The 15,773-nt window shown below is 49.8% G+C and overlaps 1 protein-coding gene across 1 annotated transcript in view; it reads right to left on the reverse strand.

Annotated features, from left to right (window-relative positions):
* The window catches only part of sdc3 (syndecan 3), a 130,648-nt gene extending 128,093 nt beyond the window's left edge, over window positions 1-2,555 (reverse strand). Inside the window, 1 exon segment of the mRNA XM_084311749.1 lies at window positions 2,164-2,555. Within this exon segment, the coding sequence (XP_084167875.1) occupies window positions 2,164-2,220 (57 nt within the window). The 5' untranslated portion in view covers window positions 2,221-2,555.
* Between the last annotated feature and the right edge of the window lie 13,218 nt (window positions 2,556-15,773).

Here is a 15,773-nt window from a genome sequence, read left to right on the forward strand (position 1 = left end):
CCGGGGGGAACTAATTCCGAAAAAGCGTTTACATGGACAGAAAAAGCTTTAATTCGGAATGATAAACGGAATAAACCGGCCACTTACATCGGAATGGATTTTATTTCGGAATGGCCATTTTCATTCGGAATTAAGTATTTTCAGATGTTTACATGATAACTTTAAATAGGATTTAACGTTAATTCCGAATGAAAAGGGGAATAAACTGTCCATGTAAACGCAGCCACAGATACACACACATAGGCTACACAGATACACACACACACGTTCAGTCGGCCAGTTAGTTGCTGGATGGAACCAAAGAAAGACTGCAGTACCAGCAGTGTGTGTGTGTGTGTGTGTGTGAGTGAGTGTGTGTGAGTGAGTGAGTAAGTGTGTGTGTGTGAGAGTGAGTAAGTGTGTGTGTGGCACACCTGCCTCCATCTGTAGCTAAAGTCAGATTAGCTCAGTCAGAGGCCAAGGATCGTTGGCCTCAATTGCAACCGACTGTGTGTGTGTGTGTGCCACTTTAAGTCTACTGAGGTCATCTGCCTGTATGTCTCTCTACACCTAATCACAGTGTAGAGGTAGAAGAGAAGAGCAGAGCAACTCTCCGTAAAACGGCTTTCGAGAATTTGTCATAATATTATATAATTATCTCTCCACTATTTGTACATCAAACAGATGGTATTTGACTTGATTCAACGACGCCCCTTCCTCCTTCCCTCGCGGTCCGGATAAATCGGTAACGGAAGGCGGGGGGCGCGTGCAGCACGGCTTGGGGGCTTCGCGCGCTCTTTAATCAGCTCCCCTCTCTCCTCGCTATTCCCGATGACATCATTCCATCCCTCGCGCACACTGCATCGCGGTTCCCTACCCCACCCCTCTGTACACACACACACACACACACAGGACTACTAACGGGAGATGATGCTGCCCCGGGCGGGGGGTCTGTCCCCCTGCCTCGCCGGACAGGGCCAGAGGAGGAAACCCCCTATAGTAGTAGGTCAACCGGTCAGGCAAGCATTAACCCCCCCCCCCGCTACCGGAGCCATGTACCCGGTTAATGAAGTCGTTATAGCCGCCGCAGTACGACTCTGGAGCCCAAATTATCGGCGGCAGGATGCGAGCTGATGAAGCAGACACACCACATAGCGGGCACCGAACAAAAGACCCGTAATCAAGCTTAATTAAGAGATTACCCGCTAATTACTGTGTGTCACACACACACACACACCGGGAGTCGAGGGGGACACGGCCTGCCTATAAATAATACCACAATAATAAACCACGACTCTGACTCTGAGACACAAAGGCTGCACGGGGGTGGGGGGGGGGGGGGCGGTCGAATAATAATGTGGCTCGAGTCTGACCACCAGCAGCTCCAGAACACACACAAGAGTCACCGGTACCGTCTCGTTAACCCTTCCACTGCCACACTACAGAAGGTTAACCCTTTACTATCACACTACCGACGGGGGGGGGGTTACCCGTCTGTAGTAGTGTGATAAGTAAAGGGTTAACCGTCTGTAGTGTGGCAGTGGAAGGGTTAAACCAGTTGGTGGTAGTGAAAGAGTTAACGAGACGGTTGGAGCCTCTTTTTTTAACCCTTTCACTGCCACACTACAGACGTTAACCCTTTCACTACCACACTACAGAAGGTTAACCCTTTCACTACCACACTACAGAAGGTTAACCCTTTCACTACCACACTACAGACGGTTAACCATTTCACTACCACACGTCTGCAGAAGGTTAACCCTTTCACTACCACACTACAGACGATTAACCCTTTCACTACCACACTACAGAAGGTTAACCCTTTCACTACCACACTACAGACGGTTAACCCTTTCACTACCACACGTCTGCAGAAGGTTAACCCTTTCACTACCACACGTCTGCAGAAGGTTAACCCTTTCACTACCACACTACAGAAGGTTAACCCTTTCACTACCACACTACAGAAGGTTAACCCTTTCCTATCACACTAGTACCAACGGCAGTGGTGTGGGTGGCAGTGAATGGGTTAACAATAAAGCAACACACACACAATGCCTAGTAAGGCTCTATATATATATTCTATATATTATGTCTCCGGTGGCTAAAAAAAGGGGGCTCGTCACACAGAGACAATGCAGCACAAAGGTCCCTCTCTCTCTCCGTCTCCGCGGAGCTGCTTACCGAGGCGGTGTGAGCGAGCAGCGCGGCCAGCAGCGCCAGTCGGACCGGCAGCTCCATGCTCCCGGTGCTGCCTCCTTCACGGGGGGGCGGGGGGACAGAAGCGCGTCTCCCGGTGTGTCCGCCGTATATAGTGTCCACTTCAGAGCGCAGCGCCGCTATACCATCCAGCCCGGCGCGTCGCGTTATTAATCCTCCCTTCTCTCAAGAACAACACCGCTCCTATACTCCGGTAACCGAGACCAATGAACCGGGGGGGAGATTCCGCCAGGCCTCTTCTCTCTCTCTCTCTCTCTCCGTCTCCTTTCTTGTGCTCCTCCAGACCTGATAGATTTACTACCGAGAGACCTTGGCTCTCTCTCTCTCTCTCTCTCTCTCTCTCTCTCTCTCTCTCTCTCTCTCTCTCTCTCTCTCTCTCCTCTCTCTCTCTCTCTCTCTCTCTCTCTCTCTCTCTCTCTCTCTCTCTCTCTCTCTCTCTCTCTCTCTCTCTCTCTCTCTCTCTCTCTCTCTCTCTCTCTCTCTCTCTCTCTCTCTCTCTCTCTCTCTCTCTCTCTCTCTCTCTTCTCTCTCCTCTCTCTCTCTCTCTCTCTCTCTCTCTCTCTCTCTCTCTCTCTCTCCTCCCCCTCTCTCTCCGTTGAGAGCAGGATGTTCCGTATGGCGACGCTGCTGCTTGGCCCAGGAGTCTGGCAGAAGGAGTGTGTGTGTGTGTGTGTGGGGGGAGGGGTCTCTCCAGAGGCGAGGCGAGGATGCCCCCTGCAGTCCGTCTAGGCACCCGCAGCCCCCACACCCCCTCACTCACTCACACACACGCGCGCACACACACACACACACGTACACACACCAGACACACATACAGTGCACACACACACATACAGTACACACACATACAGTACACACACACACACACAGTACACACACATACAGTACACACACACACACATACAGTACACACAGTACACACACATACAGTACACACACACACATACAGTACACACACCAGTACCACACACATACAGTACACACACACACATACAGTACACACACACACATACAGTGCACACACACACACGAGGTAGGGCACATTCCACACTCCACCGGGCTTCATTCATCACTGAGCCAGAGCCCAAACTATAAAGCTGCGCCCCAGGAGGTTGTGTTTTTGGTTCTGCGCTCAGGTGCGGTTCCGGTAGGTAGCACAGCCATTCATCTCCTGTATATAGAGACCGTTTAACAAAGCCATAAGAGCAGACTCCCACTCCTAAACACCCTCCCGGTGTTTCCCCTTCAAAATAAACCACCATGTCCACTCTCAACTGGTTCCAACTTCTATATTAAGGCTGGGCAGGTAAGAGCGCATTCCCCCCTGGGAGGGAGATCCCGCCATTTTGTTCTCACCTGAGAGGCAGTGATGATGGACAGATGTCGTTTTAACCTCGACGTGTTTTCTGAATCGTTGGTCATCATGGACGTCTGTGTGCAGGGTGGGGAAATTAACAGCGAAAAGCTGGTAGATTCTGGCCACGACTGGGGCTTCCTCTGCCAGTCACACTGGCAGGTAAACAACCACCACTACTTGAAAGCTCTTTTCTATTCTAGAAAATCATTTGGCTGGAAAAAATAGTCAAAGTATCCAGTGGATTTGAAACAATAACTCACTGTGTGGCTGGTGGAAATGTAACAGGGTAGGGTTCAAAACACTCCAAATTCAATTCATTCGGGAAGTGGGCTTTGCTTTACATGCAAATGCTGAAAAACCTTTGGCACAAAACATTTCCATTGACCACAAACCCATTGACCAGTAAATGAGAACGAATGTTCCATCATCAAACAAGTGTAAAGGAATTTATTTTTTATATTTTGAGCTGGTTGTGCATTGATCCCAAACCTGGTATTTAGACTAGTTGCCTTCCAAAAGAAGATGTTATTATAACCCAATCACCATGTTCCATCAGCCTAAAACATTTAAGAACCTGCACACTATTTTTCTAATACAAATTTACTGAACTTACTTACCCATCAGGCTGGATACACTTGTCTAGTATATCCACATTGGAACACACGATCGGATGTGTCTTGCCATTAAAGGACCCAGGACGCCTATCGCAAAGAGTAGGGGGTTCCCCGACGTTCCTGGCCGAATTCCCAATCAGGTCTCTGACATCAAGGCCACCTAATCATCCCTCTCCCCCCTTAATTGGCTGATATCAATCCGTCTCCTGAGCCGTTCAGCCATTGTGTAGTGTGATGTGTGCCGGGTGCCAGTGTATGACAGTCATTGTGTGATGTGTGCCGGGTGCCAGTGTATGGTAGTCATTGTGTGATGTGTGCCGGGTGCCAGTGTATGGTAGTCATTGTGTGATGTGTGCCGGGTGCCAGTGTATGGTAGTCATTGTGTGATGTGTGCCGGGTGCCAGTGTATGGTAGTCATTGTGTGATGTGTGCCGGGTGCCAGTGTATGGCAGCCATCGAGCCTGTAGCCCAAGGTTGGGTGCTACCAGTGGTGGTGAAGGAGGCTAATTCTTCATTGTGGGGAGCGCTTTGAGTGTCTAGAAAAGTGCTATATAAATGTAATGATGGTTCATCAATACTTCTCACCCACCACTCTGACTGCCAGTCATCAGGTCAGCAGCTCCTAAACCCCTAGTCTCAGCCGGTAGTGGGCCCCACACGGCTAGGGCTACATTTATGCGATAAATGTATGGAACTTTTTTCAAACGTTAATATCTGCTCACATACAGTATTTGAAATCACATGAAATTATAAAATTTTGTGGTGGAAAATATGTTTCATCCTATTACATAATTTGTACAGCTTACTGGGCCCATTAGTAAATACATATTCTCTGTACAGCCTTGACTACTTAATATAGTTCACTAGTATACAGCTGACACTAGGGTGACAGTCTTAACAGTATTCTTAAAACAACGACCAAGGCTCAGGACAGCTTGACTTAGATATGACACGTCCAAGAAGAATCACATCTTGTTCTTTTCTTGTTATTAGTCTTCATATCAGTCTTGTGCGAGACACGACAAAACCCCTAAACCCATCTTTTGTTTTCATTTGTAATTCCAGCTGGTATTTATTGTAAGTCTGACCACCAGAGTGCTTTCTCACTCGTGTTAGACTTGTCTCCGATTGTAAACTGACGATACTTTTCTATGGCCACATAAATAAACTGTTCTTTTTTATACAATTAGACTCATCTGAATTTCTAGTTCACGGTCTTGGCTCATTTAAAATGTTCCACAGCCATTTTCACGTCATTTTGTGTGAGATTTAGTAAAGGAACAGGTCAACCTTATGGGAAATGCACTTACGTAGTAGAAGATACCAATTTCCTCTCTTAACAGGCGCCCCCAAAAGTGGCAATTTTTAAACTTGAACTTGAGAACTGCATACTTTTTTTGCAAACCAATACTATACTTTATAGCACATGCATGAGCCTGGTCTCTTTTGAAAGATGACATTCTGAAGTTTCTGATACAATAAAGAAAATTAACTTTTAGTGCTAATGAAATAGAGTAACATAGGTCTGAACTTGAGTTGTAGAAAAACTTGTTACTAACGTTTTTCTGTAGTAGTTAGTAGTCCAGAATTAGTATTAAAAAAAAACTTGTGGCTGAAAAAACACACTGTGTTCTGAAGGATCAGATTAAACCGAATATATATATTTATTTATATATATATATTTAATTGTATTTGTATATCCCCTGATGTCCCTTGTGTATTCCTTGTACAATATGCATTGAATATCCCTTCTGGCCTGCTGAACATCCCATGGTAGTCTCCATTCTACCATTGGACGAGACCTTGGTGCCAGGTCGCCATACCCCTCAGACCAGGTTCGGTCGTGCCGCTCAACATGTATGGACAAGTCCTAGTTCCGCGTAGGAATATGTCTACCGCACCACTAATGGTACTATTTGTTCATAGTGCGTATATATACTGCGCTATTGAAGTGGAGCTTTCTTTTTAGTCCAGTTCCTTACCCTCCAACAGAGTGACAGACGCAAAAGCCTCCCCGCGAACCACGTGTGGGCAGTAAGGCCAATTCGGCCCAGTATCGGCATTGAGACATCGTGTATATTAATATTTGAATAGTCATATTTGGCACTATATCGTCGAGTTGGACGTATTCTATTAAGCTAATAATAGTCTATTCATATGTAGTGCCTCGTGCGGTAAGAGTTCTATAGTAATCAGCACCCCCATCGTTTCGGGCATCAGCTGGACGCTTATCCAGGGTGGTTGACCCCACGTGAAGCTGCACCCGAGGAGCTCCAGGCCAAAGAGCGAGTGGACCTGTATATTGGATTATTCTACCGACGACGGCTAGCCTTCCCCGGCTTGGATTATGCTTTGAGTACTTTGATTATTCTATGGATAAAGGCCAACACTGCGGTGTGTTGGAAATACCCCCCCCGGAGAGGACGACAGGTGAGAAGACGCTCTACACGACGAGGTCGCCTCACGTCTCTCCATCGTGGACCGGAGGACGCCGGCCACAGAGAGTCCAACTGCTTTCATCTGTGGATCGAGGATCGCTGGGCACCGGGTCGCACGACTGTGGGCTCTCCCAGGATACCCTCGGCCAGACGGGATACAGCCAGACTCTACCCCCCCCCCCTCCAGCTGTCCTACAAGCAGTCGGAACCTTCCCCTAGTGTATCCAGCTATATAATCATTCAAGTATCATTGCTATTGTTCCCTAAATATTCCAGGTTGTATATTTGCTTCCTGCGCAATCAGAGATTGGACATTCGATATTGATCTACCTACGAATACTCATTTGCCATAAAAGTGCATACTATTTCAAATCATAAATGTAATTAAGTGATCGTTGTACATACCCTTTGCTATGTATTATTATTAAACGCAGACTTTCGACTTGGTACATTTGTGTTGGATCCGTTTCATCAGGTGGGAGTGTTTATCATAATTATTTATACCTAGTACTGGGTGGCCAGAGTCTAAAGTACAAGAGGTAGTGGTAGTAAGTATCATATCTAACAATACAGTCAGGGAATTGTACCCCTCAGTTACAATTGGTCCTTCGAGCCGGAGGGTAATCAGTGTAATATTAATATAGTGTTATTAATATTAAAATGGCCTATGATGAACACTCCACGAAACGATCCTCCTAACCAACAACGCCCGCGGCGCAAACGACAGCTCCCTCAGTACCTAGAGGCTTACGCTGTCAGTCAACAACCTAGTCTTCTACCAACAGTAAACGCGGTAAAACTAGAAAGTAAAATTATGTCTAACCCTAACGACCAGGCTACCCCGACCATAGAGGCCCCTATGGGTTCTAACGTAACTGACCCAGCTCACGGTGGGGACCAGGGGGAACCAGACATGACTTTACACCCCGCCAATACCGAAGAAGTAGTCCCCGACGAGTCCCGGGAGGAAGACAACACTACCGAGAGAGAACTCGGCACGGAAGAAGATGAGGAGAGCACCGTGGAGATAGAGCTCCAAGACTCCGCACGGAGTACCCCAAGGGACGGCTCCCCTATACAACCGTCTTCTCCCAGCGAGGCAGAGAGGACACTACAGCAGGCATTCCTCGTCAGCCTGAAAGCCTCTACTGAACGCGATAGACTCCAGGGTGAACGCGATCGATTGCAGATACAGCAACGGAGCGAAGAAGAGCACATACGCCTGGAAATAAGACGCATTCAGATGTAAGAGAATATGGCAAGAGACCGGGCCGACGCCCAGCGCGCCGCCACCGGTGCCCAGAGAGAATCGGATCTCACCAAGCGCGAAGCCGAGCGCGACAGAGCACAAGCGCAACTAATAGAACAGCTGATCAGAAGGACAACACCCCCTCCCTCCACCAGAGGCTCCAGGAACTCGTCTAGACATCACTCCAGGGCGGCATCCCCTAGCCGAGTAAGCGACCCTGAACTTGACCAACAGACGAGGTTTATACCCCCCGCAGACCCCCTTCCCCAACCGGTCCAAGCGAGACCCAGCCACCGGGAAGGAGCAGCATACACTGCGGAGAGGCTAAATCAGAGACTACAAGCCCTGGATGACCTAACGGAAGACGAAGAGGAAGAGGAGGAGAACCACGCCCGACGACAGCACAGTACTCTACCGGACCAGGAGGTCCAGTACAGCCCAGGCTATACCCCCGCGGAGCTGCGCTACAGACCCCCGACGCTATTCACGGGTGAGCACGACGCACGACCCGCACCGAGGAACAGCACCTGGACCAGCGGGCCATGGTACACAGCCGGTACCAGCCCACGCCAAGGAGCAGGAGGAGACTCGCCTAGGAGGCCTCTCCCCCAACGCTCGCCGATGTATCAACAATCCGCGTCATACATTGGCACACCTATGGTACCAGACTTCACCCAGGAGAACCGGGCCCAGTATACGGAGCTCCGCATGTGTCTGGAGACAATGTTGGTGGATGTCATTGATGAACGCCATAAATACGCGATACTACTGAAGCATTTAAAGGTACCCCGCGCGCACAACATAGCGCTCGCCTACGCCACTTCCACGACCCCATACACCACAGCGCTGGTAGCGTTGGACCAGAGATATGGACGTATATGGGATTACGTGATCCAGGAGATCAGGCACATCGACCGCCTACCCCCAGCAATAGACAATCGAGCACTGGACGACCTGTCCATCAGAGTGCAGTCCCTGGTAGGGATGCTGGGAGCGCAGAGGGAAAAGGGTAGGCATGAACTATACGCCAACTCAAATGTAGAGAGGATCTTGGAGAAGCTACCGCCCGCCCGACAGGAGCGCTTTAGGCGGCAGAGAGACCACCGAGACCCTAATGGCCCCGAACCGAACCTCCTCGATCTAGCCGACTTCCTGGCGAGAGAAGTCAGCAGCTTACGGCTAGATACATTCGGACGGAGCACCCCTGGCTCCAGAGAAGGAACCAGGAGACTAAATGATGGAAGAAGATCGGTGACTGTCATGCACCAATCGGAGTCAGTGCCAAGCAGTAGGAGCCACAGTACCCCCTCAAGAAAGGAGAAGTGGAAGATAGTGTGCCCCTACTGTGAGAAAGAACACTGGCTGTCACAATGTGACTCATTCCCCAAGATGAATGCGGAGGAAGCGAGTCAATGGATAAAGTCCAACAGACGCTGTTTTCGCTGTGCGCGATCACACATGGCAGCCGAATGCCGCTTAAATAAAAAGTGCAGTCGGTGCGATGGAGCCCATCTGGACATACTCCACGACAGTAACAGACGGCGGCCTCCACCCGCACCATCAAGCAGCAAAGCAAGCGTCATGTACATCGACCCCGCCAGCAGCAGCGGAGCCAGAGTGCTCTTAAAGGTAGTCCGTGTGACATTGAGCTACCAGAATAAAGTCATGGACACTTACGCCGTCCTTGATGACGGGTCAGAGAAGACCCTTCTGCTCGCGTCCGCTGCGGCCCAGCTAGGGCTGCGGGGGAGCGAAAACCAAATGACAATTCGGACAATAAGAAGAGATTTGAAAACGATAAAGGGCGAGAATGTCTCATTCTCTATCGCAGCAAGCGGCCAGCCCGAGCGACGGTACAGGATTACAGACGCTTTCACCAGCCAAGAAATAGGACTCTCGCGGTACACATACCCCGTAGCCAAGCTGATGGAGAAATATGTACATCTACGCAAGCTACCGATCCCACTCATAGACGGTGCTACCCCGACACTGTTGATAGGCTCCGACCATGCAGACCTCATTGTCCCGATAGACCGGGTTCATACCGGACCCAGAGGCTGTCCTGCAGCAGTCGAGACCCGCCTAGGATGGACTCTCCAAGGCCCACTCGCCAAATCTCTCAACCGAACCACAGCCACTAGCTGTCTCCACTCCCGAGTCACAGAGGGAGACACCGCACTCCTGCAGCATGTAGAGAGGCTATGGACCTTAGAACAAATGCCCTTTAAGAACGAAAAGAAAGACATTCGCTCTAAAGACGACATCTACGCCATTAACCTCCTCGAGACGGGAACAAAGAGAGTCCCAGTCAGCGGCGTGTTGAGATACGCCACGCCACTCCTGCGGCGGGAAGGGATGCCTACCTTTCACGCAAAGAAAGACGCCACAGAGCGGTACCTACTAAACACAGAGCGGCGCTTAGCCAAGGACCCCGCCCAAGAAAGTGTATACCGTGCTGAGATTGAGAAGCTCATCACAGCGGGACACGTCACAAAGATTGACATTAAAGAGGCCGACCAGACGACTGAATCGTGGTACGTGCCCCACCACAAGGTTCATCACAACGGCAAAGACCGCATCGTGTTTAACTGCAGCTACCAGATCGGATCCCAAAATCTGAATAAAGAACTATTGCCCGGTCCTACACTCGGCCCCTCCCTACTAGGCGTACTACTCCGCTTCCGCCAGGACAAGGTGGCTATCAGCGGGGATATCAAAGGGATGTTCCTGCAGGTGAGATTAGTAGAGGAGGACAAGCCCCTGTTGCGGTTCCTATGGAGAGAGAGGCCAGGAGATGAGCACCCAGCCATCTACCAATGGGAAGTCCTCCCTTTCGGAACTACATGCAGCCCATGCTGTGCTACATTTGCACTACAGAGACATGTCGCAGAGGACCCAGCAGCGGACGAAGAGGTCCGACACAGTGTGAAGAACAGCTTCTACGTAGATAACTGTCTACAAAGCGTCTCCACCCAGGAAGAAGCCGAGGCTCTCCGACATAAACTCCGCGCCTCTCTGATCAAAGGCGGCTTTGATCTCAGGCAGTGGGCCAGCAGCGATCCGCACGTACTGCGTAGCCTCTCCTCCGAGGACAAGGCAGCGAGCAGCGAGAACTGGATGGCCACAATCCCAGGAGAAGCCCAAGAGATGACACTAGGACTAGTGTGGCGCTTCAAAACAGATTCGCTCCACTATAGACACAAACCCCTGACCACGGAGCAGGGAAGGTCGACGGCAATACCGACCACCAGACGGAGTGTGTACAGAACACTCGCCCGACAATATGACCCGTTAGGATGTATACTACCGTACACCACCAGGGCAAAGATGATTGTACGAGCATTGTGGGACAAGGACCAGGGCTGGGACGACCCCATTCCCGCACATCTTGCATCCACCTGGAGAGAGTGGGAGATGGAACTCCACTCACTCCCAGGCGTTAATATACGCCGAAGCTACTTCCCACCCACGGTGAGGCCAGAGACATGTAAAATGGATTTACACATCTTCAGTGACGCCTCCGAGGTCGCCTACGGATCAGTAGCCTACTTGCGGGCCCAAGAAGAGGGGGGAGAGATCTACACAGCATTCATCCTCGCCCGCTCGAGAATAGCCCCACGCAAGCAACAGTCTATCCCACGTCTAGAGCTCTGCGCAGCCCTCGCAGGAGCGCATCTAGCCACGCTCATCCAACGTGAGCTCACCATTCCGGTGCATAGAACAATCCTGTGGTCAGATTCCACGACAGTACTCGCCTGGATCAAATCGGATTCATGCAAATACAAAGTCTTCGTGGGAGTCAGAGTCACTGAGATTCAAGAGTTAACCGGAGAGTTAACCGGAGAAGCAAACTGGCGCTATGTTGATACAAAACACAACCCAGCTGACGTCATCACCCGGGGAATGTCCCTAGATGACTTAACCCGTCATAACATCTACAGTGACGGACCAGCATTCCTCAAGCTCCCGGAAGGAGATTGGCCCACGCCCACCCCGAGGGAAGCAAGTGACGAGGAGGCTGAGAATAAGAAACCCATGTTCTGTGGATTGAGCACTGTTGTCTCCGCAGACCCCAACATAGACGATTGCATTACCATAGAGAGTGCGCAGCAACGGACATTCCTGCGGCACCACCCAGAGATTAAGTCCCCCGCTGATATGTCAGCAGCTGACTACGAGGAAGCAGAACTGCTTCTACTGCAACGAGCCCAGAGAGACTCGTTCCCCGATGAACTAGACTGTCTACAGGGAGGAAAGCCCGTCCCATCAGACAGCAGATTGATTCATCTGGCCCCCGAGAGTGACACACATACCCTCACCAGAGTGGGTGGTCGCCTGCGGAGAGCCCCCAATTTAGCGGATGACATTAAGTACCCGATCGTATTGAACAGCCGACACAAGGTCACAGAGCTGATTATAAAGAAATACGACGAGGATGTACACCACGCAGGAGCAGAGAGAGTCTTCGCGGAAATCAGACGTCGTTACTGGATACTTCAAGGAAGAGAGGCGGTGCGACGCTTCCAGCGAACCTGTCTAGACTGCCGAAAGTGGCGCGCGCAGCCCAGCATACCACGGATGGCTGACCTACCTCCATGTCGCCTCCGACTCGGCGACAAGCCATTCCACTCAACAGGCATGGACTGTTTTGGCCCGCTGCACATAAAGAAAGGAAGAGGCACCGAGAAGCGGTGGGGTATTGTATTCAAATGCATGACCACCAGAGCGATACATATCGAGCTCCTTCCGACCATGAGCGCAGACTCATTCCTTATGGCCTTCCGAAGATTCACATCACGGAAAGGAAAACCGTCTACATTATTGTCCGATCACGGGACAAACTTCAAAGGCGGAGAAAGAGAGCTGAGGGAGAGCTTCCAAGCTATGGGCCCAGAACTTAAGACCCACCTCGCTCCAGCCCAGATTGACTTCCAATTCAACCCCCCAAACGCACCCCACTTCGGTGGAACTTGGGAACGAGAAGTACGTTCTATAAAGACAGCCCTGTACGCAGTACTTGGGGCCCAGACTGTGGCGGAAGAAGTCCTAATGACAGTCCTCACGGAGATTGAGGGAGTATTGAACTCAAAGCCCCTCGGTTACGTCTCCAGTGATGTAGCAGATGTCGACCCAGTCACCCCCAACACCCTCCTGATGGGGCGGCTAGATCCCGCGTTACCCCAGACAATGTACCGGCCTGAAGAAGCGAACGGCCGACGAATGTGGAGGTACAGCCAAGTATTAGCCGACAAGTTTTGGAGCAGTTTCCTACTGCACTACCTACCGTCTCTACAGACCCGCCAGAAGTGGGTAAAAGAGAGAGACAATTTGACGGAAGGAACAGTCGTCATGATTATTGACCAGTCACTACCCAGAGCTATGTGGCCGGCTGGCCGCGTAAGCAAAGTGATCACCGGTGCCGATGGCAAGGTCCGAGCAGCTGAAGTACTCGTCCAGGGGCGCATTTACACCCGTCCTGTGGCGAGGCTCATAGAACTGCCCCGACTCCCAGACACAATCGATGATGACCATGACCCTATGACTTTGTGAGTTGACTGACCCTTACAGCGAACCCTTGAGTGGTAGACAGTGCGGTTAATCTGTCTCTGCTTAACTAATTGGGTTGGGACCAATTAGGGGGCGGCTGTTCTGAAGGATCAGATTAAACCGAATATATATATTTATTTATATATATATATTTAATTGTATTTGTATATCCCCTGATGTCCCTTGTGTATTCCTTGTACAATATGCATTGAATATCCCTTCTGGCCTGCTGAACATCCCATGGTAGTCTCCATTCTACCATTGGACGAGACCTTGGTGCCAGGTCGCCATACCCCTCAGACCAGGTTCGGTCGTGCCGCTCAACATGTATGGACAAGTCCTAGTTCCGCGTAGGAATATGTCTACCGCACCACTAATGGTACTATTTGTTCATAGTGCGTATATATACTGCGCTATTGAAGTGGAGCTTTCTTTTTAGTCCAGTTCCTTACCCTCCAACAGAGTGACAGACGCAAAAGCCTCCCCGCGAACCACGTGTGGGCAGTAAGGCCAATTCGGCCCAGTATCGGCATTGAGACATCGTGTATATTAATATTTGAATAGTCATATTTGGCACTATATCGTCGAGTTGGACGTATTCTATTAAGCTAATAATAGTCTATTCATATGTAGTGCCTCGTGCGGTAAGAGTTCTATAGTAATCAGCACCCCCATCGTTTCGGGCATCAGCTGGACGCTTATCCAGGGTGGTTGACCCCACGTGAAGCTGCACCCGAGGAGCTCCAGGCCAAAGAGCGAGTGGACCTGTATATTGGATTATTCTACCGACGACGGCTAGCCTTCCCCGGCTTGGATTATGCTTCGAGTACTTTGATTATTCTATGGATAAAGGCCAACACTGCGGTGTGTTGGAAATACCCCCCCCCGGAGAGGACGACAGGTGAGAAGACGCTCTACACGACGAGGTCGCCTCACGTCTCTCCATCGTGGACCGGAGGACGCCGGCCACAGAGAGTCCAACTGCTTTCATCTGTGGATCGAGGATCGCTGGGCACCGGGTCGCACGACTGTGGGCTCTCCCAGGATACCCTCGGCCAGACGGGATACAGCCAGACTCTACCCCCCCCCCCTCCAGCTGTCCTACAAGCAGTCGGAACCTTCCCCTAGTGTATCCAGCTATATAATCATTCAAGTATCATTGCTATTGTTCCCTAAATATTCCAGGTTGTATATTTGCTTCCTGCGCAATCAGAGATTGGACATTCGATATTGATCTACCTACGAATACTCATTTGCCATAAAAGTGCATACTATTTCAAATCATAAATGTAATTAAGTGATCGTTGTACATACCCTTTGCTATGTATTATTATTAAACGCAGACTTTCGACTTGGTACATTTGTGTTGGATCCGTTTCATCAGGTGGGAGTGTTTATCATAATTATTTATACCTAGTACTGGGTGGCCAGAGTCTAAAGTACAAGAGGTAGTGGTAGTAAGTATCATATCTAACAATACAGTCAGGGAATTGTACCCCTCAGTTACACACTGGGTCCATGTCTTGTGTAGTACATGTCCAAATTTCATAAAAATCTGTGAAAGCCACACTCATTAGTTACAACCCTGTCCAATAATTTTCGAGATCACCAAATGATTGACGGAGGTAGAGTCAGGAGAGGTATTTGAAAAAATGTAAAGTCTGGCAATCGACAGGCAACTAATCAGGCTTTAATTCGTAATATATATTGTATTAAAAAATAAGCACACCCGAGCCGCTAGAGGTCGCCAGAGTGGCATGTCGGGCCGGTGGGCAAATCGTCCTCAAGAGGGCCCGTATATGGGCCGTTGCGTGGTAAGAGAAGTAGAAAGCCATGTGGCTGCAAGCTAGCCTAGCTTAGCACAAGTGAATGGAAGCGGATACGGACCACTAGCCTAGATTAAAACTCCGGAAGAGGTTTTTGGCCAACAGCTAGGCTAGTGGTCCGTATCCTATTAACTACCACTACAAAAGGGTTAACCCTTTCACTACCAAAGGGTTAACCCTTTCACGGCAACAATACAGGTTAACCATTTCACTGCCACACAACAAAGTTCTAACCCTTTCACTACATGATGTTAACCCTTTCACTGCAATAGAGGGTTATCCATTTCACTACCACAGTACAGAAGGTTAACCTTTCACTACCACACTACAGAAGGTTAACCTTTCACTACCACACTACAGAAGGTTAACCTTTCACTACCACACTACACAAGGTTAACCTTTCACTACCACACTACAGACGGTGAACAGTCTGTAGTGTGGTGGTGAAAGGTTAAGCTTCTGTAGTGTGGTAGTGAAAGGGTTAATAATACTGTATTCATATTTCAGCACGGTATGATTGAACTGAAAAATAAATATGATTGC

The sequence above is a fragment of the Notolepis coatsorum genome (genome assembly GCF_963971535.1).
Source record: "Notolepis coatsorum genome assembly, chromosome: 4".
NCBI classification, from domain to species: Eukaryota; Metazoa; Chordata; class Actinopteri; order Aulopiformes; family Paralepididae; genus Notolepis; species Notolepis coatsorum.